General features: G+C 46.3%; 5 protein-coding genes across 5 annotated transcripts in view; all 5 read left to right on the top strand.

The window, feature by feature from the left end:
- Nucleotides 1-27461, top strand: part of LOC309564465 (uncharacterized protein) — a gene marked incomplete at both ends in the record, with an annotated part of 1172539 nt that overhangs the window by 501333 nt on the left and 643745 nt on the right.
- Nucleotides 1-27461, top strand: part of LOC309562957 (uncharacterized protein) — a gene marked incomplete at its 5' end in the record, with an annotated part of 162605 nt that overhangs the window by 631 nt on the left and 134513 nt on the right. The window lies entirely within an intron of this gene.
- Nucleotides 1653-15348, top strand: LOC309564097 (uncharacterized protein; the record flags this gene model as incomplete). The annotated part of the gene is made up of 3 exons (XM_082268725.1): nucleotides 1653-1731; nucleotides 6092-7046; nucleotides 14742-15348. The coding sequence occupies 3 exons, from the start codon at nucleotides 1653-1655 to the stop codon at nucleotides 15346-15348; spliced, it is 1641 nt and encodes a 546-aa protein (XP_082124851.1).
- LOC309564098 (uncharacterized protein) lies at nucleotides 12432-12878 on the top strand (the record flags this gene model as incomplete). Its single annotated transcript, XM_082268726.1, has 2 exons — nucleotides 12432-12566; nucleotides 12675-12878. 2 exons carry the CDS (start codon nucleotides 12432-12434, stop codon nucleotides 12876-12878), a joined length of 339 nt encoding a protein of 112 aa, XP_082124852.1.
- Nucleotides 21328-25068, top strand: LOC309564096 (uncharacterized protein; the record flags this gene model as incomplete). The annotated part of the gene is made up of 3 exons (XM_082268724.1): nucleotides 21328-21399; nucleotides 22615-22683; nucleotides 24160-25068. The coding sequence occupies 3 exons, from the start codon at nucleotides 21328-21330 to the stop codon at nucleotides 24916-24918; spliced, it is 900 nt and encodes a 299-aa protein (XP_082124850.1). The 3' UTR covers nucleotides 24919-25068.

The raw sequence follows: 27461 nt of genomic DNA, 5'->3' as shown, positions 1-27461 counted from the left end.
AGTGTGACAGGAGGGGGTACTATGACAAGAGGGGGGCAGTGTGACAGGAGGGGGGCATTGTGACAAGAGGGGGGGGAGTATGACAGGAGGGGGGTAGGAGGGGGGCATTGTGACAGGAGGGTGGTAGTATGACAGGAGGGGGGTAGTATGACAGGAGGGGGGCAGTGTGACAGGAGAGGGGTAGTATGACAGGAGGGGGAGCAGCGTGACAGGAGGGGGGTAGTATGACAGGAGGGAGGCAGTGTGACAGGAGGGGGGTAGTATGACAGGAGGGGGGCAGTGTGACAGGAGAGGGGTAGTATGACAGGAGGGGGAGCAGTGTGACAGGAAGGGAACAGTATGATAGCAGAATGACTAATGTGACAGGGGGCCGTATGACAGGAGGGTGAGAAGTGTGACAGAGGTGGCAGTATGACAGGAGGTTAAGCCATGTCACAGGAGGGGGGGCAGTGTGACAGGGGGGGCAGAGAATATATTTGTAGATGCAAGACTTACCCAGTAGGAGCAGCCTGGAGGAGTCAGAGGGGGGCGGAGCTGAGAGGTGGACCAATGACCCCTTGCCAACATCAGTGGATCAGGGCACCAGGCTGGATAGGAGGGGGCGGAGCAGCTTATAGTAGAATCGATCACCTCCAGTATCCTCCCAGCTCCTGCAGCTGCTAAAGGCCATTCAGCAGCTGGTGGAGTCAGGAGGATAATGGAAGGGATCAGTTCTTCTATAATGGCTCTGCTGCGCTGCCCTTCCTATCCAGTAGACAGATCTGACAGGGGAGCCTCAGGGGCCGCCTGAAGCATGGCGCCTGGTCTCAATTGCAACCCCTGTAGTTACGCTCCTGAGATGTTGTCTATTCTGGCCATCATATTTTTTAGTTAGGACTCACTCTAAAATGAAAGGCTTGAAGGCTTCAAAGAATATTGGGTGGGATAAAGCCTTCAACCCTATGTCCGAGTTTTGCTTGGACAAGTGTGTCGATTCGTTATAAGCCAGGCCTGACCATAAATTAAGACTCCCATTTGGAGAGAGAGCTTTTGTTTGGAGAGAGGTGTGTGAGACATTCAGGAGTGGTGACCCACTTGAGAGAATGCACCCCATGTTGGAGGGAATCTTTGCCCACAGCCCTGGGAGCTTTGGGACAGCTGTGTAAATCTGGGGAGACTGAGAAAGAGGGCTGGACGGAGTCTGTAAGTCTCGGGAGAGTGAGAGAGGCCCGGGTGTTAGGAGAACCTCTATCCAGAGGCCCTGGGTGGGCCCATGCAGCAAAGTTCTGAATCTAAAGGCTGAGTGAGCCAGGAGAAGCAGGGATCTGGGAGATAGAACTATAAGCTGAGAGAGCCAGGTGGCTCGGTATTCTCCGTTACCTATTTTTGCTGGAGAAGATCCCCTGCATGGGCAACTGTGTCCGTCTTTCTCTAAATAAACGTGGGCCTCCAAGCCTTTAAAATACAGTTTGGACTGGTGTGGACTTCACTCAAACGCATCTATCTCCTACTCTGTTTGCTTTCTGATGATTCCTAAAAATCCTTCTCTTCAGAGAAATCTATCCCACCCCCACCTAACAACCGTACTTGATGTCTGCCGGTACCCGCCAATCGTTCTGTACACAGGCAGAACGGCAGTCTATGTAAACAAGGAAGATCGCTGTTCTATCGGTATGAAAGACAGTGATCGTGTGTTCCTGCAAAGCAGAGACAGGGGTTTATGCCTTCCCTTGGTAAAAGCACCTCCCCACAGTGAGAAAACACTTGTTAGGCACACATTTAACCCTATGATTGCCCTAGATTAGGGATCCTCAAACTACGGCCCTTAACCTGTTGCGGAACTACACATCCCATGAGGCTTTGTAAAACTCTGACATGCACAGACATGACTAGGCATGATGGGAATTGTAGTTCCCGAATAACTGGAGGGCCATAGTTTGAAGACCCCCTGGTCTAGATGGTAACCGCTAACCCTGTCAGTGTTTTTAGTACAGTGACAGTGCTTATTTTTAGCACTGATCACTGTATTAGTGTCACTGGTTCCCCCAAAGTGTCACAAAAGGTGGATACACATTTATACAATTTTCTTTAGACTTTTTCCTTTAGACTTACCAAAGTCCAAAAAACCATATAATAGGAGGTTAGACCTAAACACTTTCCATTTGTATGCAATCAGGCAGGCCCGTGCACTACATAGTTGAAGGTAAATCTAAAGGACATCTACCAACAAAAGTTGTATAGTGTGTATCCAGCTTTAGTGTCCTATTTGTCCGCCTGGAAAATAGGTATATACAGGTATGTATAAAAATATATATGTCACTGATTGCCGCCCTTACTATTAAAAAACCAATATGTCCCCGGAATTCATTTTAAAAATCTGGTCACATGACTGCTAAATAATAATAATTTTTTTTGGGGCATTCAGCGCATGTTTTTTGCGTCACACAAACACACATATATATATATATATACAGTATATATCCCCCTTGGTCGGAGTGGAGTTGACCCCATCTATAAGGATATACAGTACATACACACACAGCACAAGGCCGTGTTCTCACTACGAGATGTTTCTCAGAGCTGCAGTTCCTCTGAGCTCCACAAGGTGGTGATCTCACTACCCAGACAGGAAATCTCTATGGAAGACAGGAAGTGATATAAGGTAGGAACAGGAAGTGATGTCAGCTACAGACAGGAAGTGATGTCAGGTATAAATAACAAGTTCGAGTTGGGCGCTGAGTCAGGAGGAAGTAGAGAGTAGACGTTGCTGGAAGAGGCAACATGATGGAGAATCAGCCGCCCCTCACATCTCCGGGTAAGAGGAGACTTTATTGTAAAGGAGAGAGCAGTACGGAGGCTCCACCTAGATCCCCCATCATCTGATAAACACATAGAAACAATGATACATCAAAGCTCTTAATTCACTCTCTTGTCATCTCCCGCCTTGACTACTGACACTCCCTTCTCATTGGCTTACCTCTACATAGGCTCCTCCACCCTTCAATGCATAATAAATACTGCTGCCAGACTCATCCACCTTACCAATCGCTCGGTGTCCGCTACTCCTCTCCGCCAATCCCTCCACTGGCTTCTGCTCACCCAACAAATTAAATTAAGAATACAAATAACTTACTAAGCCATTCACAACTCGGCCCCCACAATACCAACCTAATCACTCTCTTCGTTCCTCTCAAAACCTCCAGCTCTCTAGCTCCCTCGTCACCCCATCCCATGCTTGCCTCGAGGATTTTTTCAGAGCCTCTCCAATCCTATGGAACTTCTTACCCCTATCTGTCCAACTATCTCCTACTCTATTAGCTTTTACACAATCCCTGAAAACCCTCCTCTTCAGAGAAGCCTATCCTACCCACACCTAACAACCGTACTTCCATTTTCTCCAGCTCATCCCCCACAGTTATTGCCTTTTCTTTCACTTGACCCTCCCTTCTAGATTGTAAGCTCTAACGAGCGGAGCCCTCTAATTCCTCCTGTATTGAATTGTATTGTAACTGTATTGTCTGCCCTTGTGTTCTAAAGCGCTGTGCAAATTGTTGGCGCCATATAAATCCTGTATGATAATAATAATGTATTCAGTCAGTGTGTGTGTTTCCTACAGATGGATCCAGTAATGGGAACCCACCAGAGAGATGTCCCCGTCCTCTGTATTCCCGGGATTCCACACAGGAAGGTCACACCATCCCTCACCATCATCAGGTAGATGAGGAACAATTATTGGTAGTTATGATTTATACACAAGCGTGTTTGTTACAATTATTGTTTTATTATATAATCAGAGTGGAAATCTCGGGTATGATAATATTGTTGTAAAGGAAGAGTATAAAGAGGAGGATGAGGAGTATGGAGTGATGGATGAGTATTCAGAAGGACACAATGATATGATGGAGACACCTAATACCAGGAACCCACCAGAGAGATGTCCCCGTCCTCTGTATTCCCGGGATTCCACACAGGAAGGTCACACCATCCCTCACCATCATCAGGTAGATGAGGAACAATCACTGATAGTATCATTAGGATCTGTACATTATCTGCATTGTTACCATTGATGTCATTTTTATTATATATTCAGAGTGGAAACCTGAGAGATTCTAAAGTTGAGGTTAAAGAAGAGATAAAAGAGGAGGATGATGAGGATGGGGTAATGGAGGAGTCACACAAAGATCTGTACCAGGACACCATGGTGAAGTCATCCAGCTACAAAAACCCTCCAGAGAGATGTCCCCGTCCTCTGTATTCCCGGGATTCCACACAGGAAGGTCACACCATCCCTCACCATCATCAGGTAGATGATTGACAATTATTGGTAGTTATGATTTAAACACAAGCTTGTTTGTTACAATGAATGTTTTATTATATATTCAGAGTGGAAACTTCGGGGATTATAATATTGTTGTAAAGGAAGAGTATAAAGAGGAGGATGAGGAGTATGGAGTGATGGAGAAGTTTTCAGAAGGTCACAGGGATATGATGGAGCCACCTAATACCAGGAACCCACCAGAGAGATGTCCTCGTCCTCTGTATTCCCGGGATTCCACACAAGAAGATCACAACATTCCTCACTATTACAAGGTTGGTAGGACGGAGCATCTGGAATATGGACTGGTGGAGATGTGTGGATTTCTTATATGATGTCACAATATTAAAGCTTATTTTTACAGATGATATTCTCTCTCATTTTCTTGGTTTAGAGTGGAGATCCAATCGATATAAAATTTGAGGTTAAAGCAGAAGACGAGACGTATGTGAGGGATGATCAGCAGTCTATGGAGGAGAATAGAATAACGGGGACATTTATAGAGGAGGACACTCCTACAGAGATCAGCACAGGTGGGTCATTAACACTAAATACATTCCTCCACCCATACTGCTCACTGATTGGTCCAGAGTAGGGCGGGAACTGGGTGATATCAGCCTGTAATCCCCTGGTCACTTTCCTGAGCTGTGTTCCCCATCCTGTATTCCTGTATTTCTCTCGGATAACCTTCCTTCTCTGTGCTGCAGACACAATTTATGTCTCTAGACTGGATTTATGGAGATTCTGGGGTTCAGCTGGTAGCAAAATTTTGATTTTCCCCATAGGTGTTGCCCAGCCTAAACACATAATGCAGGGGTGTCAAACTCAATTTCATCGTAGGTCAAATCAGCATTCTGATTGCCCGGTTGTATCTGTAAGGCTATATAAATGTTTTTCTTAGAAAATAGGTACAGAAACTAAACCAACCCCCCCCCCCCCCCCCACTCACACACACACACACTGAACTGCATCAAGCAGTGGGGGTGGCCAAATTCATCTAACAGGGTGGAGATCTTAAGAAGGCAATAAATACCAAGATTGTGTTATGTGCACAGAGGGTGCAGCTTCATGGGAGCCCTATGCCCAGAATTTAGGGGTACGCTATATACAGAGTGCAGGACTGTGGTGTTCCCACATTACAGAATGCAGGGTTCAGGGGTCTACTGTGTACAGAGTGCGGGAATGAGGAGTGCAGCACATACAGAGTGCAGGTTTGAGGGGTACGCTACATACTGTACAGAGTGCAGGGTTCGGTGGGGGGGGGGGGGTGATGTACACAGTGTGAAGGGTTAAGGAGTGCAGTTCATGCAGGGTTGAGGAGTGCGGTAAATACAGAGTGCAGGGATAAGGAGTGCGGTAAATACAGAGTGCAGGGTTTAGGGGTGCACTGTGTACAGAGTGCAGGGTTGAGGAGTGGGGTTCATACAGAGTGCAGGGTTGAGGAGTGCGTTAAATACAGAGTGCAGTGTTTAGGGGTGTGCTGTGCACAGGGTGCAGGGTTAAGGAGTACGATACCCCCCTTCCCCTGGTTTAGGGGAACTAATCTGCTGATGTCTCGTAATAATCTTTGTATTTCTATTTTAGTACATGGACTGGAGATGAGGAAAACCTCAGAGGATTGTCTCACTTTGTCTCCAGACTGGAAAGTAGAAGATGAGGACATCACACAGTATAGTCCAGGAGAAAACCCGGCTACCTCAAATGTCCATCCGGGACCACACAGTGTAGATGGACCATCGTATTCCTCTTATCCTGAAGAACCTCAGACTGTGAGGGGCAGTGCTGTCCTTCCAACAGATAAGAGGTTTTTCTGTACTGAGTGCGGGAAGTGTTTCAGTTCCAAAAGTAGTCTTAATGAGCATAAAATATCACACACAGGTGAGAAGCCGCATTGCTGTCCTGAGTGTGGGAAATGTTTTTCACGGAAGGGCCATCTTTACCGACATCAGAGATGTCACACAGGAGAGAAGCCGTATTCCTGTCCTGAGTGTGGGAAATGTTTTCGCTTGAAAGGCAAACTTACTGTACATATAAGATATCACACAGGTGAGAAGCCATATTCTTGTACTGAGTGCGGGAAAAGATTTTCAAACAAATCGTATCTTTACAGTCATCAGAAACTTCACACTGGAGAAAAACCATATTTGTGTTCTGAATGTGGGAAATGTTTTTCAAACAAGCCTGATCTTACCACACATCAAAGATTGCACACGGGAGAAAAACCGTATTACTGTCGTGAGTGCGGGAAACGTTTTTCACAGAGGTCCAGTCTTTACAGACATCAGAGATCTCACACGGGGGAGAAGCCATATTCTTGTCCTGTGTGTGGGAAATGTTTTGTACAAAAATACGATCTTGTAAAACATCAAAATTCTCACCCAGGAGTAAACCCGGCTACTTCAAATGTCCAGTTGGCACCACACAGTGTAGATGGACCATCATATTCCTCTTATCCTGAGGAACGTCAGACTGTGAGGGACGGTGCCGGACCATCGTATTCCTCTTATCCTGAGGAACCTCAGACTCTGAGGGACGGTGCCGGACCATCGTACTCCTCTTATCCTGAGGAACCTCAGACTGTGAGGGACAGTGCCGGACCATCGTATTCCTCTTATCCTGAGGAACCTCAAGCTGTGAGGGACGGTGCCATCCTTCTAACGGATAAGAGGCTTTCCTGTATTGAGTGTGGGAAATGTTTCCGTTCTAAATCCCATCTTAATCTGCATAAAAAATCTCACACAGATGAGAAGCCGTATCCCTGTCCTGAGTACGGTAATTGTCAGTCACAGAAGTCCTCTGTTTACAGCCATCTGAGATTGGACACAGAGAAGAATGAACTCTCCTGGTCTGAGTGAGGGAAATGTTCCTCACTGAAGTCCTGTCTTCCCGTACATCAGGAGTCCCAAACAACCCTGGAGGTGTATTAGTGCCTTGAGTGTGGGAAATGTCTTCTATATGAATGTTGGTGGACATGTGGGGAAGAAGCACACCCTGATATACACCTCAGATATACTCCATGGCTGATCTTCATCATGTAAGAAACACTTCATAAGGAGATCAGAGATCACCAAAGACATGGATGAAGTGTTGTCCCTTGTTGGCCATTGATAGCAGGAGAAAACTACCTTTCGTTGACTGACTACATTTTGTGGTGGAAGATTTTACGACATTTTAGAGATCTATTTTCACAAAATTTGAATAAAAAAGAATATAAAAATGTTGGCCGTATTTTACTTCTTTTTTTCTTGATGATTTCCTATGGTCATTGGCTCCATCTAGTGATCATAATGTTGTGTTGCGCTATTTTTACGAATGGAGGTTCAGTATTTCAGGAAAAAATACCACATTATGGCCACTAGATGGCGCTGAGGATCATAGGAAATCACTGTGTTCATTAAATTATGGACAGAATTTTTCATGCTTTAGGAAATGTTTTGAACATTTTTAATAAAATAGACCCCTTAGTTTTCTTCAGCAGACATGGATTGCTACAAATAACTGAGATCTCCCTCGTCCACTTATGATTACAGCAGATATCGAACAATATAAATGAATTTAACAATATTTAACCAACCACTTGTAGTGTACATTCTAGCTATGAGGAAAATGTATTATCACTCACAGCTGCAGTGTGAGTTTGGTCAATTGATCGGGGTTACCGTAGGTCAGGCTGAAGGACTCTACAGGTCAGGTCACTGGTATGGCCACCTTCCCCTGGTTCTAGAAGTTGCCAGAATTTTCTAGAAGCTAGTGAGTGGAGGCTGGATCATTCTGAGGGAGCCCCCCTTATATAAGAGAGGTGATGTGTGAAGAAAATAATTCTTGCAGTCGGACAACAAATGTGACATTCGTTGAGTTCTAAACATTCCCTAAATGATAATACGGCGAGCATCTTCTGCTGAATAACAGATGTTGCAGAGGACTAACTAGAAGCTTCAGGGCCTCAGTGCAAGAAACCATGAAGCCCCCCCTGACAGAAGGGGGCAGTGTGAAAAGAAGGGGGGCAATGTGACAAGAGGGGAGGCAGTGTGACAGGAGGGGGCAGTGGGTCAGGAGAGGGGGCAGTATGACAGGAGGGGTGGCAGTGTGACAGGAGGGGGCAGTGTGACAGGAGAGGGGGCAGTGTGACAGGAGGGGAGGCAGTGTGACAGGAGGGTAGACAGTGTGACAGAAGGGAGCAGTGTGACAGAAGGGGGCAGTGTGACAGGAGAGGGGCAGTATGACAGAGAGCAGGCAGTATGACAGGAGGGCCTCCAAGCCTTTCAAATACATTTTGGACTGGCGTGGGCTTCACTCAAATGCATCTATCTCCTACTCTGTTTGCTTTTAGATGATTTCTGAAAATCCTTCTCTTCTGAGAAGCCTTTCCCGCCCCCACCTAACAACTGTACTTTTATGTTCTCCATCAGCCCATCCCCCACAGCTATTACCTTTGGTATCACATCACCCTCACTCTTAGATTGTAAGCTCCTATGAGCAAGACCCTCAGATTCCTCCTGTATTAAATTGTATTGTAACTGTACTGTCTGCCCTCAATCTATTGGCGCAATATAAATCATGTATAATAATAAGCGATGAGGTTCGAGTCGAACATTGGCTGTTTGCTCATTTGTCGAACGACGAACAAGGGGCTTCTTCGCAGTTCCTGCATTATCATGGACTCTGACCTCTGATTACAAAAAATCACCTTCTGGCCAGGGGAATTGTACCCAAAAGCCAACTCATTGCAAGCCTGATACTCTACCACATACACCACCGTTAAGCCTGCTTAATGCTGAACACACTCTCTAACTTTTATCTAATCCACTGTCTGTAGGGTGAGATAGGAGTTAGTTAGGCAGGGAAAGTATGTGCAGCCTAAGTGTGCTTGACGGTGGCGTAGCTGGTAGAATACCCGGCTTGCAATTGCAGGGTTGTAGGTTCAAATCCCTTGGTCAGCATTGCTTATACGTGTCACCTTATTCTACATCTTGAAACAGCCACACAACATGTTTTCAGAGAGTCCTGTATTTCACACAAGTTATTTGTGGGTTTTTCTTTGCATCTCGAACACTTTTCCTGGCAGTTATGGCTGAAATTGTGGCTGAAATTTTAGTTGGTCTCCCTGACTGTGGTTTGGTTTCAACAGAACCCCTCATTTTCCACTTCCTGATTAGAGTTTGAACACTGCTGATTGGCATTCTAAATTCCTTGGATATCTTTTTATATCCCTTTTCCTGTTTTATACAGTTCAACTACATTTTCCCGCACATCCCACAGACAATTCTTTTGCTTTCCCCATGACTCAGAATCCAGAAACGTCAGTGCAGCACTGGATGAAAAATGCAAGGGTCTGTCAGGAGTCCAGAAACTCATTGAACTTTTAGGCTCCTTTCACACAGCAAGTCCGTCAAACGTACTCCGCTTTTCTCAGCGGGGGATCGATCCGCCGATCCCCCGCTGAGCAGGAGAATGACAGCTGTTCTCCGCACTGTGTGCGGAGACACAGCTGTCACAGCCCCATAGATCTCTATGGGGGAATCGGATGAGAACGGACCGTCGGTCCGTTCTCATCCGATCCCATCCGATCCGATCCACTGGACGGATGGAAAATAGGGTTTCCATCCGTCCAGATTTGACGGATCGGATCGGGGGTCAGCGGACATGTCTCCGCTGACATCCGATGCCCCATAGAGATGCATTGGGGGACCGTTCAGACCCGCCAAAAAAACGGACAGGCGGATCTGAACGGTCCGCCTGTGTGAAAGGGGCCTTATACACACACACTAATTACAAGCAAACAGATCACAGGTGAGGATGGTTACCTTTAATAGCCATTCAAACCCCTTTGTGTCAACTTGTGTGCATGTTATCAGGCCAAAATCACCAGGGTGTGTAAACTAAAAAAGAGTAAACACAGTTGATTGATAATAAATGGCTTCAGCCCAACAATAACCATGAGGGAAAGAAACGTTTTTATGTTATTCATGTTCTCGGAAATATGGCCAAGAAATCATAAATTCTGCCAGGGTGTGTAAACTTATGAGCACAACTGTATATATACAGTATATATCTCCCTTTGTGGGAGTGGAGATCTATCTATAAGGATATACAGTACTTAAACACACAGCACAAGGCCGTGTTCTCACTACGAGACGTTTCTCAGAGCTGCAGTTTCTCTGAGCTCCACAAGCTGGTGAACTCACTTTTACTATAGAGATAGGAAGTCTCTATGGAAGACAGGAAAAATGTAAATTATTAATAACAAGTTACACTTGAGAGCTGAGTCAGGAGGAAGTAGAGAGAAGACATAGCTGGAATAGGCAACACGATGAAGAATCAGCCGCCGCTCACATCACCGGGTAAGAGGAGACTTTATTGTAAAGGAGAAAGCAGTACGGAGGATCCACCTAGATCCCCCATCATCTGATAAACACATAGAAACAATGTATTCAGTCAGTGTGTGTGTTTCCTACAGATGGATCCAGTAATGGGAACCCACCAGAGAGATGTCCCCGTCCTCTGTATTCCCGGGATTCCACACAGGAAGGTCACACCATCCCTCATCATCATCAGGTAGATGAAAAACAATATTGGTAGTTATGATTTATACACAAACTTGTTTGTTTCAATAAATGTTTTATTATCTTTCAGAGTGAAATCTTCTGTGATGATAATATTGATGCTAGAGAAGAGTATAAAGAGGAGGACGAGGAGTATGGAGTGATGGAGGAGTTTTCAGAAGGACACAAGGATATGATGGAGCCACCTAATACCAGGGAGATGTCCCATCCTCTGTATTCCCAGGATTCCACACAGTAAGGTCACACCATTCCTCACCATCATATTTATATATATTCAGTATCTATCCCCCTTGGTGGGAGTGGAGATGACCCATCTATAAGGATATACAGTACATACACACAGAGCACAAGGCCGTGTTCTTCACACTACGAAACGTTCCTCGGGGCTGCAGTTCCTGTGAGGTCCAAAAGGTGGTGATCTCACTTCTCCCAAGATACCCAGACAGGAAGTCTCTATGGAAGACAGGAAGTGATGTCAGGTACAGACAGGAAGGGATGTCAGGTATAAATGACAGGTTACCGTTGAGTCAGGAGGAAGTAGAGAGGAGATATTGATGGAAGAGGCTACACGATGGAGAATCAGCTGCCCCTCACATCACCGGGTAAGAGGAGACTTTATTGTAAAGTAGAGAGCAGTACGGAGGATCCACCTAGATCCCCCATCATCTGATAAACACATAGAAACAATGTATTCAGTCAGTGTGTGTGTTTCCTACAGATGGATCCAGTAATGGGAACCCACCAGAGAGATGTCCCCGTCCTCTGTATTCCCGGGATTCCACACAGGAAGGTCACACCATCCCCCACCATCATCAGGTAGATGAGGAACAATCACTGATAGTATCATTAGGATCTGTACATTATCTGCATTGTTACCATTGATGTCATTTTTATTATATATTCAGAGTGGAAACCTGAGAGATTCTAAAGATGAGGTTGAAGAGATAAAAGAGGAGGATGATGAGGATGGGGTGATGGAGGAGTCAGAGTTTCCAGAAGAACACAAAGATCTGTACCAGGACTCCATGGTGGAGTCATCCAGCTGCAGAATCCCACCAGAGAGATGTCCCCGTCCTCTGTATTCCTGGGATTCCATACAGGAAGGTCACACCATCCCTCACCACCATCAGGTAGATGATTGACAATTATTGGTAGTTCTGATTTATACACAGCATGTTTGTTACAATGAATGTTTTATTTTATATTCAGAGTGGAAACCTGAGAGATTCTAAAGTTGAGGTTAAAGAAGAGATAAAAGAGGAGGATGGGGTGATGGAGGAGTTTCCTAAAGGAAACCAAGGTCAGTACCAGGACTTCATGGTGGAGTCATCCAGCTACAAAAACCCACCAGAGAGATGTCCCCGTCCTCTGTATTCCCGGGATTCCACACAGGAAGGTCACACCATCCCTCACCATCATCAGGTAGATGAGGAACAATGATTCGTAGTTATGATTTATACACAAACTTGTTTGTTACAATGAATGTTTTATTATATAATCAGAGTGCAAACCTCGGGTACGATAATATTGTTGTAAAGGAAGAGTATAAAGAGGAGGATGAGGAGTATGGAGTGATGGAGGAGTTTCCAGAAGGACAAAGGGATATGATGGAGCCACCTAATACCAGGAACCCACCAGAGAGATGTCCCCGTCCTCTGTATTCCCGGGATTCCACACAGGATGATCACACCATCCCTCAATGTTACAAGGTTGGTGGGACGGAGCATCTGGAATATTGACTGGTGGAGATGATGTGTGTATTTTGTATGTAAGCTTATGTTTTACAGTTGATATTCTCTCTCATTCTCTTGGTTTAGAGTGGAGATCCAATCGATATAGAATTTGAGGTTAAAGCAGAAGAAGAAGAGACGTATGTGAGGGATGATCAGCAGTCTATGGAGGAGGATGGAATAACGGGGACATTTATAGAGGAGGACACTCCTACAGAGATCAGCACAGGTGGGTCATTAACACTAAATACATTCCTCCACCCATACTGCTCACTGATTGGTCCAGAGTAGGGTGGGGACTGGGTGATATCAGCCTGTAATCCCCTGGTCACTTTCCTGAGCTGTGTCCCCGTCCTGTATTCCTGTATTTCTCTCGGATAATCTTCCTTCTCTGTGCTGCAGACACAATTTATGTCTCTAGACTGGATTTATGGAGATTCTGGGGTTCAGCTGGCAGCAAAATGTTGATTTTCACCATAGATGTTGCTCAGCCCAAACACGTAATGCAGGGGTGTTAAACTCAATTTCATCGCGGGTCGCATCAGCATTCTGATTGCCCTCAAAGAGCCGGTTGTATCTGTAAGGCTATATGAATATTTTTCTCAGAAAATAGGTACAGGAACTCAAGCACACCCCCCTCCCCCCAAACTGCATCCAACAGTGAGTATGGCCAAATAAACTAACTGGGGGGAAATCTTAAAGAGGCAATAAATACCAAGAGAGTGTTATGTGCAGAGCGAGTGCAGCTCATGGGTGGGCTATGCTCAGAGTTCAGGGGTATGCTGTGTATAGAGTGCAGGGTTGAGTAGTGCGCTACATACAGAGTGCAGAGTTTAGGGGTGCACTATATACAGTGTGAAGGGTTCAGCTCTCTTTCACAGTCTATGCACATCTCACGTCCAGCCCTCCTGGGCTCCTGCCTCTGTACCACTCTCCTCCACAGCCCTCATCTCTCCCCTGCGCCCCCCAAACCTTCCTTGCATTTTACCTACCCAGCCCGTCTCTAGTACCTCCTGCCAGTGTAGGCAGCTCCACCTCTCTCTCTCACTTGCATGAAGGTCATTGGTTGGTGTCTGTGCACCCAGACACAGATAGGGATCACACATGATGCTCCCTCCCACACTGCACCTGTCTCTGCATCTCCCTTGTCCCCGCTGTTAGTTCCGGGCAGGCAGGGATCGGTGAGAGATGCCGAGAGGAAACCTGTTCTTCTAAACACAGAAGGCTTCTATGTTTACAAGTGATAGTGGTGAGCTGGGAGAGGAGGACGAGAGCCGGAGGTGGCAGAACGGAGTTCCACCTCATTCTGGCTGAAAAATCCTTAGGTGTGAGGGCCACATGAAATTGCCTAGTGGGCCTAATTCGGTCAATGGCCTTGTGTCTGCCCCATGTCTTGGTCTAGCAAGATCTCCGACAGAGCGTCCTATAGTCCCCTTATCACTGTCACTCCTATAAAAGACAGTTCTCGTTGTTTTCTCACTCTCTGACTAAGGTCCATAAACAAAGAAATGAACTGGTAGGAGATCAGAGGACCCATTTACTAGTTACCTTGAGGGGGAAATTGTAAGATCCTCAGAGACAAAGCTGTCTGATTTGGGCGGAGTCCTGGTTTAGGGGAACCAATCTGCTGATGTCTAGTAATAATCTTTATATTTCTATTTTAGTAGATGGACGGGAGATGAGGAAAACCTCAGAGGATTGTCTCACTTTGTCTCCAGAATGTAAAGCAGAACATGAGGACATCACACAGTATAGTCCAGGAGAAAACCTGGCTACCTCAAATGTCCATCCGAAACCATACAGCGTAGATGGACCATCGTCTTCCTCTTATCCTGAGGAACCTCAGACTGTGAGGGACAGTGCCGGACCATCGTATTCCTCTTATCCTGAGGAACCTCAGACTGTGAGGGACAGTGCTGGACCATCCTATTCCTCTTATCCTGAGGAACCTCAGACTGTGAGGGACAGTGCTGGACCATCCTATTCCTCTTATCCTGAGGAACCTCAGACTGTGAGGGACAGTGCTGGACCATCGTATTCCTCTTATCCTGAGGAACCTCAGACTGTGAGGGATAGTGCCGGACCATCGTATTCCTCTTATCCTGAGGAACCTCAGACTGTGAGGGACGATGCTGTCTCTCCAACAGATAAGAGGTTTTCCTGTACCGAGTGTGGGAAGTGTTTCCATTATAAATCCCATCTTAATGTACATAAAAGAACTCACACAGGTGAGAAGCCACATTCCTGCCCTGAGTGCAAAAAATGTTTCTTAATAAGGTCTCATCTTTCCCAACATCAAAGATCTCACACGGGGGAGAAGCCGTATTCCTGTCCTGAATGTGGGAAATGTTTTTCAGTAAAGTCCCATATGTACACACATCTGAGGTCTCACACGGGGGAGAAGCCACATTCCTGTTCTGAGTGTGGAAAATGTTTTTCAGTGAAGTCCAGTCTTTACAGACATCAGAAATCTCACACGGGGGAGAAGCCACTTTCGTGCCCTGAGTGCGGGAAATGTTTTTCACTGAAGGCCTATCTTTACTCACATCTGAAGTCTCACACAGGGGAGAAGCCACATTCCTGTCCTGAGTGCGGGAAATGTTTTTCAATGAAGTCCAGTCTTTACAGACATCAGGGAACCCACACGGGTGAGAAGCAGTATTCCTATCCTGAGAACGGGAATTGTCAGTCACAGAAGTCCTCTGTTTACAGTCATCTGAGATTGGACACAGAAGAGAATGAACTTTCCTGGTCTGACTGAAATCCTTTCTTCCTGTAAATCAGGGGTCCCACAGAACCCTTGAGGTGTATTGATGTTGAAAATGTCTTCTATATAAATATTGCTGGACGTGTGGGAAAGAAGCAAACCCTGATATACACCTCAGATATACTCCATGGCTGATCTTCATCATGTAAGAAACACTTCATAAGGAGATCAGAGATCACCAAAGACATGGATGAAGTGTTGTCCCGTGTTGGCCATTGATAGCGGGAGAAAAATAAAAATTGAGTTCTTACCTTTCATTGGCTGAGTAGATTTTGTGCAGGAAGATTTTCCAACATTTAGAGATCTATTTTTACAAAATATGAATAAAAACGAATATATAAAAATTTTGGCTGTATTTTATTTCTTGAAGATTTTCTATGATCATTGGCTCCATCTAGTGATCATAATGCTGTGTTGCGCTATTTTTACTAATGGAGGTTCAGTATTTCAGGAAATAATACCACATTATGGCCACTAGAGGCAGCTGAGGATCATAGGAAATCACTGCGTTCATTAAATTACGGACAGAATTTTTCATGGCCGGGCAAATTTTTTTTCACATTGTTCATGTGTGTCTGTATACTTTAATGAAACGTCCATGGACATTGCTATGTTTGAGTAGTTGGAGCCATCTAGTGACCAAATACTGGTAATGCAGCTATGTTTTTTTTCCTGAAATAGACAGGAAGTGATTGTTGGTTTTGGGAGGTTTGGTGACCTACCCATGAACACCTTCTTGTGCAGGGCATGCTGGGTAGGGGATAAAAGGGGCCTGAGCAGCCATTTTAATTCTCTTGGAATCGTGTGGCCTGCCTGAGAGTACCTGTGGGGAGACGGTGGCCGGATTGCAGAGACCCAGAGACACTCATCCAAGCATCGGAGGACGGGATCCACCCAGTGGGGCTGAACGGAGCGATTGGTCCAGCTGATGGAGAAGCAAGTTTCAGTCACCGGACAAAAGTCACCACACAGAGCCTCTATCCAGTGGGTGAGTTAGACTCCTATACAGGCCTCACTGGAAATTATAGTTCCATGAAGGAGCAGAGCAACTGATACTGCGAAGGTTTGAGGCCTATCTACCTTGATGTCTCAAGAAATGTTTAAATAGTTGTTACAGCTACACCAGAAGCATTTTCACTTCAATTTAATTCACCAAAACTGTGGATTACAAATCACAAGGAGCCACTTTAGCTAGCGAAGAAAAGAAGATCCAGGACTAAGTACTCCAAAAAGTAAGATCTCACACATAGCTTATAAAGTAGGGGGAGCTCCCAGGTATAGACATATATATATGTATACTGTTTCTTCCTAATTGTTTATATTGAAATCCATTGTGCTGTTGTATTATCCTGGAGTGACAATACAGGTGTTTTGTACTATCTTACATTGTATTGTATTGCATTGCATCACAGCTGTGCCAAGGGGATTGAGCCAAGTTAGTGGGGTTTATTGGTAGAGTGCAGGCCCAGATCAAACCAGCAGCCCTTTCGGGGGTCAGTGCTACATGTGGGGGGCTCGTCCGGGATCCTGTCACTCTACAAGCAAGCCTGCCCCCATTCAGGCTACCATGGACCCCATCAAAGTAGTCCAGTGGTGCGAAGCAGAGGGGACACGCTCAGAAGCAAGCGTGGCCATTGAATTTCCAGGGAGCGACTGGGGAAAGAAACAAATTAAAGAGGTGGTACAAACATTGTCCCCGGACAGAAAGGCTTACGTGGTCGCAGTGAAACCAGATCCTGGGACTGACTGCACCTATGCACTGATAGAGTGGGGACGGGATGTCCCTGAAAATTTCCACGGTGCCAGTGTAAAATTGTCTGAAAAGACAGAGTTTCACTTGACACATCCCAGCAAGCATGAAGGACACTCTCCCAGTCAGAAGCAGTTAGAACCTTTAGACCGGAAAGCAGGGGCTGCTGCTAAATCACTGGCAGAACGACAGCTGGCTGATCTGAAACGACAGCACCGTGACATACAGGAGAAGTTTCAAGAGACCTCCAGTATTATAGCTGAACGTATTAATGGGTTACGTGTCAGTTTGGAGGACCAGAGAGATAGCCAGATAACACCCAACCCTGGGAAGGTGCTGAAGAAACGCACCCAGGGCCGCTTGCAGGAAGTAACCATCCGGAGGGATTTCCACATTGATGGCCAGATAGGAGAGAAGGGGCAGAAGGACAAACTGTCCTACACCAAATAGAATTGGGGCTACAGAAAGGATATCTGGAATTAGAAATTAGAGAAGCTGTAATCCATGCCATCAGCCCAGGTTCAAGTGTCAGGGGTATGTTGAAGAGGAAGAGTGGATTGACCTTGAACCAGCTCAAGAGGATACTGAAAAGCTAATATGAGGAGGAAGATGCCACTGAGCTGTTTCATCGTCTGATAAATATGACACAGGATAGTAGAGAGACTCCTCAGAACTTCCTATTTCGGGCCATTGAGCTACAGGACCGCCTGCTGTTCGCATCAAGGGAAGAAAGAAGCGGAGAGCATTTTGGAGCCGAGTTAGTTAAGAGGAAATTCCCTAGATCTGTGACTACGGGATTGAGGAGTGACTATATCAAGCTACAATTGAAGCAGTATTTGGAAGATCCCTCAACTCCGGATGAGGTCCTCATTGGGAAAGTGAATGACGCAGATAAGATGGAGATTGAGAGAGACCAAAAACAGAGGAAACTTCAAGCTTCTAGCACCACAAGTGTTAAAATACAGCAGATAGGTGTCCCCTCAGGAACAGAATGTACTGGCAGCAAGCGTTGAACAGGGATCATGGCTTTCACCTGTTCACAACCTACCCGTAAGTCAGACTGGACTGGAGAAGCTGTTCCAGACCCAGAAAGAAATACTGGAGATGATGACCATGTTGATGACTCGTCTGGTGAAACCCCAGACAGAAGAAGTCCCGCCACTCAAGGCTCCGGAGACTCCTACCATTAACCGCCCTATGAAACAAACACAGAGAGTCTGCTTCAAATGTGGAGGGGTAGGACATCTCAAGCCCAGTAACCGAGACAAAATCCAAACAGCTGGGGGGAAACTTCAGAGGGCCCCAGTGAAGGAGTCAACTGGGCACCCGGTTGTAATAGCTAACTCCACACCGACTCATATGCCCCTGGCTGCTGGGGTCACCAACAAGCCAGGACCAAAAAGTGAGAGACCCCCAAAACCAAAGGCGAAGGTACAAGCCACCAAGCAGGCTAAAGGTACTGCAATCAGTGGATTCCCCCCCAAGCTAGTGGGACCCTCCCCAATTGTCCCCATCCAAGTAGAGGGGATTTATACGAAAGCCCTGCTGGACACTGGAGCCCAAGTAACCTTGCTCTACCGGGATTTCTATGACAGACATCTCAAGCACCTGCCGTTACAGAAATTGGAGGAACTAGAGATATGGGGATTTGGCACTCAGAACTTCCCATATGATGGTTACCTGCCGGTCAGACTCATTTTCGACCCAAGTACAGCAGGAGAGGCTGAGACTTTTGACACCTTGGCCATAGTGTGCCCTCGTCCCCCAGGGGCTGACAAAAATTCCCTCATCATTGGGACGAACACTGACTTAGTGAGGAGGCTACTTGCACTGCTTGTGCTGCAGAAGGGGACCCTCCCCACTAAAATACATCCAATGTTGGCCCAGACATACCGAGACCTTAGACAAGAGGAAGAGGCTCCTGAAGAGGGAGTGGGAAAAATCTGGCTCCTGAATAGGGAAAAAAAGGTTAGTCCAGCCGGGTGAAGTAATCTGCCTGAGAGCCTCTGTCAAGTTAAGCTGGAAAAAAACAGGTCCTTTCATTGTCCTTGAAAATACAAGCCAGGAAGAAAAAAAGGGGTTAGAGCTTATCTCTGAAGTGTTGCCCACCAGAGTATTGAAGAGGACTCACGGCAAAGTTCCAGTCAGTGTCCCCAACGCGGCAGCTGTGCCAGTGAGGGTGCCAGCCAGACTACTGTTAGGACAGGTCAGCCCAACAACTCCAGTCGCAGCATGTGGTTTGACGGAAGGACCAGCAGCAGAAATCCCTGTAGAAGAATTCTGCCTGAAAAATACGGCTCTTACCCCTGCATGGAGAGAAAGAGCTAAAACTCAACTTCTGAAATGGAGGGCAGCCTTCTCAAAAAGTGAATTTGATGTGGGGTTGGCAAAGAGTGCCACCCACCGAATTTGACTGGAGGAAGACAAGCCGTTTCGTGAAAGGGTTAGGCGAATCCCATTGGGAGATCTGGAAGATTTGAGAGAGCAACTGGCCGAACTCAAGAGGACGGGCATTATCTGGGAGTCCAGGAGTCCTTTTGCCTCCCCTATAGTGGTGGTCAGGAAGAAGAAAGGGTCCCTATGCCTATGTATCGATTACAGGACCCTGAACCGGAGGACCATTCCTGACCAGTACACCACACCTCGGATAGAGGATGCTCTGCAGAGACTAGCGGGAGAGAAATGGTTCAGTGTGCTGGACTTAAAGAGTGGGTATTATCAGATCCCCATGTGCCCCGAAGACAAAGAGAAGACCGCTTTTATCACCCCGGTGGGATTCTTTGAATTCAACCAGATGCCGCAAGGCCTGTCTGGGGCCCCAGCAACTTTCCAGAGGTTGATGGAAAAGACAGTGGGTGACATGAACCTTCTTGAAGTACTAGTTTACCTGGATGACATCATAGTGTTTGGAAGAACGTTGGAAGAGCACGAAGAATGCCTGGAGAAGGTCCTGAAGAGACTTCATGATGAAGGTCTGAAGCTCTCTATGGAAAAATGCCAGTTCTACCAGCCCTCAGTGAATTACCTGGGACACATTGTGTCTGAAGAGGGAGTGGCAACTGATCCCAAAAAGTTAGAAGCTGTCACTTCTTGGCCCAGGCCCACCAACGTGACTGAACTCAGGTCATTCTTAGGCTTCTGCTCGTACTACGAGCCTTTGGTTAGAGAAATGTGTTTGCACCAGCCAGGAGAGGTGACCCACCTGGGAGAAGGCATCCCAATGTTGGAGGGCTTTGTTGCAACAGCTGTGCGAATCTGGGGAGACTGAGATTACTGAGGTGACTAGTAAGTCCAGGGGACTGGAGGGAGTCTATAAGTCACGGGAGAGTGAGAGAGCCGGGGGTGTCAGGAGAAGCCCTATCCAGAGGCTGGGGTGGGCTCATGCAGCGAGATGATGCAGCTAAAGGCTGAGTGAGCCAGGAGGGCTAGAGAGCAGAGAGCTAGGACTACAAGCTGAGAGAGCCAGGTGGCTAGGTAATAATGTTATCTGTGTTTGCTGGAGAAGAACTGCTGAATGAGCCAGGAGAACCAGAGAGATGGTTTTGGAGCTTGTAGGGTCTTGAGTGGGATGAAACCTTTAGTCCTGTGTCTGAGACCTGCTGGAGACTTGCAGATCATGTGAGTGGACAAGTGTGCAGATTTGTTATAAGCCAGGCTTGACCATAACCTAAAAATCCAATTTGGAGACAGAGCCTTTGTTTTGAGAGAGGTGTGTGCGCCAGCCAGGAGAGGTGACCCACTCAGGAGAATGCACCCCATGTTGAAGGGAATCCATAGTTAAATAGTAGATGAGGTTGAATAAAGACATCAGTCCATCCAGTTCAACCTGTAAAGGTGTGTGTGTGTGTGTGTGTGTGTCAGTGGCCTGCTCATTTCCCATAACCCTGAATGTTATGATCTGTGAGATGCATGTCCAAAAGCCTTTTAAAATTAGCCATACTCACAGCTCACCTCTTCATAAAATGTTAGCAGATTGGTTTGGCAAGAACGTCCTGTTGTGAACCCGTGCTGATTATTGCTGGTGATACTGTTGTCCTTAGCAAAATCTTGGATGTAGTCCCTTATCAACCCTTCCAATAATTTACATACAATTGATGTCAGGCTGACAGGCCTATAGTTTTCTGGAATATCCATAGGCCGGTCAGCCTGACATCAATTGTATGTAAATTATTGGAAGGGTTGATAATCCTTACCCACAGGACTGGGAAAGTTGTTTTTCGAATATGAGGAGACTGAGAAAAGGGAGGCAACCAGAGAGTCCAGGGGACTTGAGGGCATCTGTAAATCTCAAGAGAGTGAGAGAGGCCTAGGGTGTCAGGAGAACCCTTTTCCAGAGGCTGGGAGTGGACCAATGCAGGGAGGTGCTTCATCTAAATGCTGAGTGAGTCAGGAGAACTAGAGAGTTGGGAGCTAGGACTACAATCTGAAATAGCCAGGTAGCGCAGTATTTTCTGTTATCTGTTTTTGCATGGGCAACTGTGGTGTATGTGGAATTTCCATTACTTCTGGTAATTTAAAAGTGGTCCTCTAAGCCTTTTAAACAGTTTGAAATGTAATGGAGTTCACTGAAATGCATCTACCACTGAGCTAAGCAAACCTCATATCACAAAATATATTTTGTGTCCCCCTTGGTGGGAGTGGAGATGACCCATCTATAAGGATATACAGTACATACACACACACAGCACAAGGCCGTGTTCTCACTACAAGATGTTTCTCGGGGCTGCAGTTCCTCTGAGCTCCACAAGGTGGTGATCTCACTTCTACCCAGACAGGAAGTCTCTATGGAAGACAGGAAGTGATGTCAGGTATAAATAGCAAGTTACCGATGAGAGCGGAGTAGGGAGGAAGTAGAGAGGAGACATTGCTGGAAATGGCAATATGATGGAGAATCAGCCACCCCTCACATCACCGGGTAAGAGGAGACTTTATTGTAAAGGAGAGAGCAGTATGGAGGCTCCACCTAGATCCCCCATCATCTGATAAACACATAGAAACAATGTATTCAGTCAGTGTGTGTGTTTCCTACAGATGGATCCAGTAATGGGAACCCACCAGAGAGATGTCCCCGTCCTCTGTATTCCCGGGATTCCACACAGGAAGGTCACACCATCCCCCACCATCATCAGGTAGATGAGGAACAATCACTGATAGTATCATTAGGATCTGTACATTATCTGCATTGTTACCATTGATGTCATTTTTATTATATATTCAGAGTGGAAACCTGAGAGATTCTAAAGTTGAGGTTAAAGAAGAAATAAAAGAGGAGGATGATGAGGATGGGGTAATGGAGGAAATACAGAACAATCTGTACCAGGACACCATGGTGGAGTCATCCAGCTACAGAGACCCACCAGAGAGATGTCCCCGTCCTCTGTATTCCCGGGATTCCATACAGGAAGGTCACACCATCCCCCACCATCATCAGGTAGATGATTGACAATTATTGGTAGTTATGATTTATACACAGCATGTTTGTTACAATGAATGTTTTTTTATATATTCAGAGTGAAAACCTCAGAGATGATAAGATTGATGTTAAAGAAGATTATAAAGAGGAGGATGAGGAGTATGGAGTGATAGAGAAGTTCTCTAAAGGACACAAGGATATGATGGAGCCACCTAATACCAGGAACCCACCAGAGAGATGTCCCCGTCCTCTGTATTCCTGGGATTTCACACAGGAAGGTCACACCACCCCTCACTATTACAAGGTTGGTGGAGAGGAGATTATAAAGCACAGACTCATGGAGACGATGTGTGGATTTCTTCTATGATGTCACAATAATAAAGCTTATCTTACAGATGATATTCTCTCTCTTATTTTCTTGGTTTAGAGTGGAGATCCAATCGATATAGAATTTGAGGTTAAAGCAGAAGAAGAAGAAACGTATGTGAGGGATGATCAGCAGTCTATGGAGGAGGATGGAATAACGGGGACATTTATAGAGGAGGACACTCCTACAGAGATCAGCACAGGTGAGTCATTACCACTAAATACATTCCTCTACCCATACTGCTCACTGATTGGTCCAGAGTAGGGGGGGGGGGGGCTGGGTGATATCAGCCTGTAATCTCCTGGTCACTTTCCTGAGCTGTGTCCCCGTCCTGTATTCCTGTATTTCTCTTGGATAATCTTCCTTCTGTGTGCTGCAGACACAATTTATGTCTCTAGACTGGATTTATGGAGATTCTGGGGTTCATCTGGCAGTAAAATGTTGATGTTCACCATAGACGTTGCTCAGCCTAGACACCTGGGGTATGTACCTTGGGTCTTCTGCCCAATGCCCGGGTCTAGCAAGATCTCTGACAGAAGAATTCTCCCGGGGTTACTTGCTCTGTTATTTGCTGGCTGTGCCGGGTGGAGGGATATGTCTGTATAGTCTCACACCCAAGTCACTGAGTGCAGTCTCAGGAGATGGGAGGCAGCGGTGTGGGACCTCTGCAACTGATTACTGAACACCAATATTATGTGTCCTGACCCCTGCACTATATACTCTATGCTGTACATTACATAATTACATTATGTAAGGACACAGGGACATTTTATATCTGAGGATTTGATTGGAGGACAGACTTTTACATGGTGATAATAATGTGATAACATCCTCCAACTTTGAAACCTTAAACAGAAAGTGATAATGAGGGAGGAGTCAGTAACCCAATGATGGTGGTCTTCAGGATCAGTCCACTCTTCATCTTGGTTGGTTAGTAGAACCAATCTGCTGATGTCTAGTAATAATCTTTGTATTTCTATTTTAGTAGATGGACGGGAGATGAGGAAAACCTCAGAGGATTGTCTCACTTTGTCTCCAGACTGTAAAGTAGAAGATGAGGACATCACACAGTATAGTCCAGGAGAAAACCCGGCTACCTCAAATGTCCATCCGGCACCACACAGTGTAGATGGACCATCGTATTCCTCTTATCCTGAGGAACCTCAGACTGTGAGGGACAGTGCCGAACCATCGTATTCCTCTTATCCTGAGGAACCTCAGACTGTGAGGGAGGATGCCGTGCTTCCAACAGATAAGAGGTTTCCCTATACTGAGTGCGGGAAATGCTTCTATTCTAAATCCAAACCTAATGTGCATAAAATATCCCACACTGGAGAAAAGCCACATTCCTGTGCTGAGTGCGGGAAGTGTATCTATTCTAAATCCCGTCTTAATATTCATAAAAGATCTCACACAGGTAAGAAGCCGTATCCTTGCCCTGAGTGCAAAAAACTTTTTTTAATGAAGTCCCATCTTTCTATACATCAAAGATTGCACACAGGTGAGAAGCCGTATTCCTGTCCTGAGTGCGGGAAATGTTTTTCGCAGACGTCCATTCTTTACAGACATCAAAGATTGCACACAGGTGAGAAGCCGTATTCCTGTTCTAAGTGCGGGAAATATTTTTCACAGATAGCCCATCTTTACACACATCAGAGATCTCACACGGGGGAGAAGCCGTATTCCTGTCCTGAGTGCGGGAAAAGTTTTGTACATAAATTAAGCCTTGTCACACATCAGAGATCTCACACGGGGGAGAAGCCATTTTCCTGTCTTGAGTGCGGGAAATGTTTTTCAGACAAGTCCATTCTTTATTATCATCAGAGGTCTCACACAGGGGAGAAGCCGTATTCCTGTCCGGAGTGTGGGAAATGTTTTTCACTTAGGTCACATCTTTATACACATCAAAAATTGCACACGAGGGAGAAGCCACTTTCCTGTTCTGAGTACGGGAATTGTCAGTCACAGAAGTCCTCTGTTTACAGTCATCTGAGATTAGACACTGAGGAGAATGAACTTTCCTGGTCTGAGTGAGGGAAATGTTCCTCACTGAAGTCCTGTCTTCCTGTACATCAGGGGTCCCACACAACCCTCGAGGTGTATTAGTGCCTTGAGTGTGGGAAACGTCTTCTATATGAATGTTGGTGGACATGTGTGGAAGAAGCACACCTTGATATACACCTCAGATATACTCCATGGCTGATCTTCATCATGTAAGAAACACTTCATAAGGAGATCAGAGATCACCAAAGGCATGGATGAAGTGTTGTCCCATGTTGGTCATTGATAGCAGGCGAAAAATAAAAATGGAGTCCTTACCTTTCATTGGCTGAGTGCATTTTGTGCAGGAAGATTTCACAAACACTTACAGATCTGTTGTTTTTCTCCTTGAAGAAATATAATGCACATTCACCCAATTGTGACAAATTTTGACCATATTTTTTTTTCTTGATTTTCTTAGTTTCCTATGATCATTGGGTCCATCTAGTGGTCATACAGTTGTGTTGCGCTATTTATACTAATGGAGGTATTTTAGGAAAATATACCACATTATGGCCACCAGATGGCGCTGAGGATCATAGGAAATCACTGTGTTCATTAAATTACAGCCAGAATTTTTCATGGCTGGGCAAATGCTTCTGAAATTCGTCCAACTAATAATAAAATAGACCCCTTAGTTTCCTTCAGCAGACATCATTAGAGCTTACAATCTAGAAGGGAGGGTCATGTGATACAAAAAGGTAATAACTGTGAGGGATGGGCTGATGGAGAAAGTAAAAACACAGTGTATTAGAGGCAGTATAGGCTTCTTTAAAGAGAAGGGTCGTCTAAAGATCGATAGATTTGGAGATAGTTAAACAGATTGTGGTAGGGAATTCGAAGGGCTGGGGGAAGCTCAGGAGAAGTCCTGGAGGTGAGAATGGGAGGAGGTGACAAGGGAGCTAGAGAGCAGAGGGTCTTGGGAGGACCGAAGAGAGCAACTTGGTTGGTATTTTGAGACCAGGCTAGTGATTTTGCTACGCCCTAGTTGTGAATTGCTTTGTAAGTTGTTGTTAGAACTGACAGAGAGGGGTTGAGGTCACTGAATGGAAGCCAGTGGAAGGATTGGCAGAGAGGGGTGGAGGACACTGAATGGAAGCCAGTGGAGGGATTGGCAAAGAGGGGTGGAGGATGCTGAATGGAAGCCAGTGGAGGGATTGGCAGAGAGGGGTGGAGGACACTGAATGGAAGCCAGTGGAAGGATTGGCAGAGAGGGGTGGAGGACACTAAATAGAGGTCAGTGGAGGGATTGGCAGAGAGTGGTGGAGGACACTAAATGGAGGTCAGTGGAGGGATTGGCAGAGGGGGTGGAGGACACTGAATGGAAGCCAACGGAGGGATTGGCAGAGAGGGGTGGAGGATGCTGAATGGAAGCCAGTGGAGGGATTGGCAGAGATGGGTGGAGGACACTGAATGGAGGCCAGTGGAAGGATTGGCAGAGAGGGGTGGAGGACACTAAATAGAGGTCAGTGGAGGGATTGGCAGAGAGTGGTGGAGGACACTAAATGGAGGTCAGTGGAGGGATTGGCAGAGGGGGTGGAGGACACTGAATGGAAGCCAGTGGAAGGATTGGCAGGGAGGGGTGGAGGACACTGAATGGAGGTCAGTGGAGGGATTGGCAGAGGGGGTGGAGGACACTGAATGGAAGCCAGTGGAGGGATTGGCAGAGAGTGGTGGAGGACACTAAATGGAGGTCAGTGGAGGGATTGGCAGAGAGTGGTGGAGGACACTAAATGGAGGTCAGTGGAGGGATTGGCAGAGAGGGGTGGAGGACACTGAATGGAGGTCAGTGGAGGGATTGGCAGAGAGTGGTGGAGGACACTAAATGGAGGTCAGTGGAGGGATTGGCAGAGAGGGGTGGAGGACACTGAATGGAAGCCAGTGGAGGGATTGGTAGAGAGGGGTGGATGACATTAAATGGAGGTCAGTGGAGGGATTGGCAGAGAGTGGTGGAGGACACTAAATGGAGGTCAGTGGAGGGATTGGCAGAGAGGGGTGGAGGACACTGAATGGAAGCCAGTGGAGGGATTGGTAGAGAGGGGTGGATGACATTAAATGGAGGTCAGTGGAGGGATTGGCAGAGAGGGATGGAGGACACTAAATGGAGGTCAGTGGAGGGATTGGCAGAGAGGGGTGGAGGACATTAAATGGAGGTCAGTGGAGGGATTGGCAGAGAGTGGTGGAGGACACTAAATGGAGTGCTTGGAGTCCTCGGGAAGCACTAGGAGCATCCGTCAACAGAGGTACCCAGTCGAAGTTGCCGGTTGATCCATTACAGCTTCCATTTAGAGATAGAGAATTTATTTGGAGAGAGGTGTGTGCTCCATCCAGGAGAGGTGACCCACTTGGGAGAAGGCTTCCCATGTTGGAGGGATTTGTTGCCCACAGCACTGGAAGAATTGGGACAGCTGTACGAATCTGGGGAGACTAAGATAACTGAGGCGACTTGTGAGTCCATGGGACTGGAGAGAGTCTAAGTCCTGGGAGAGCGATAGAGACCGAGGTGCAGCGAGGTGCTGCAGCTAAAGGCTGAGAGG

This window comes from Pelophylax lessonae (genome assembly GCF_965119305.1).
Source record: "Pelophylax lessonae genome assembly, chromosome: 9".
NCBI lineage: Eukaryota > Metazoa > Chordata > Amphibia > Anura > Ranidae > Pelophylax > Pelophylax lessonae.
This window is presented reverse-complemented; position numbering and strand designations above follow the sequence as displayed.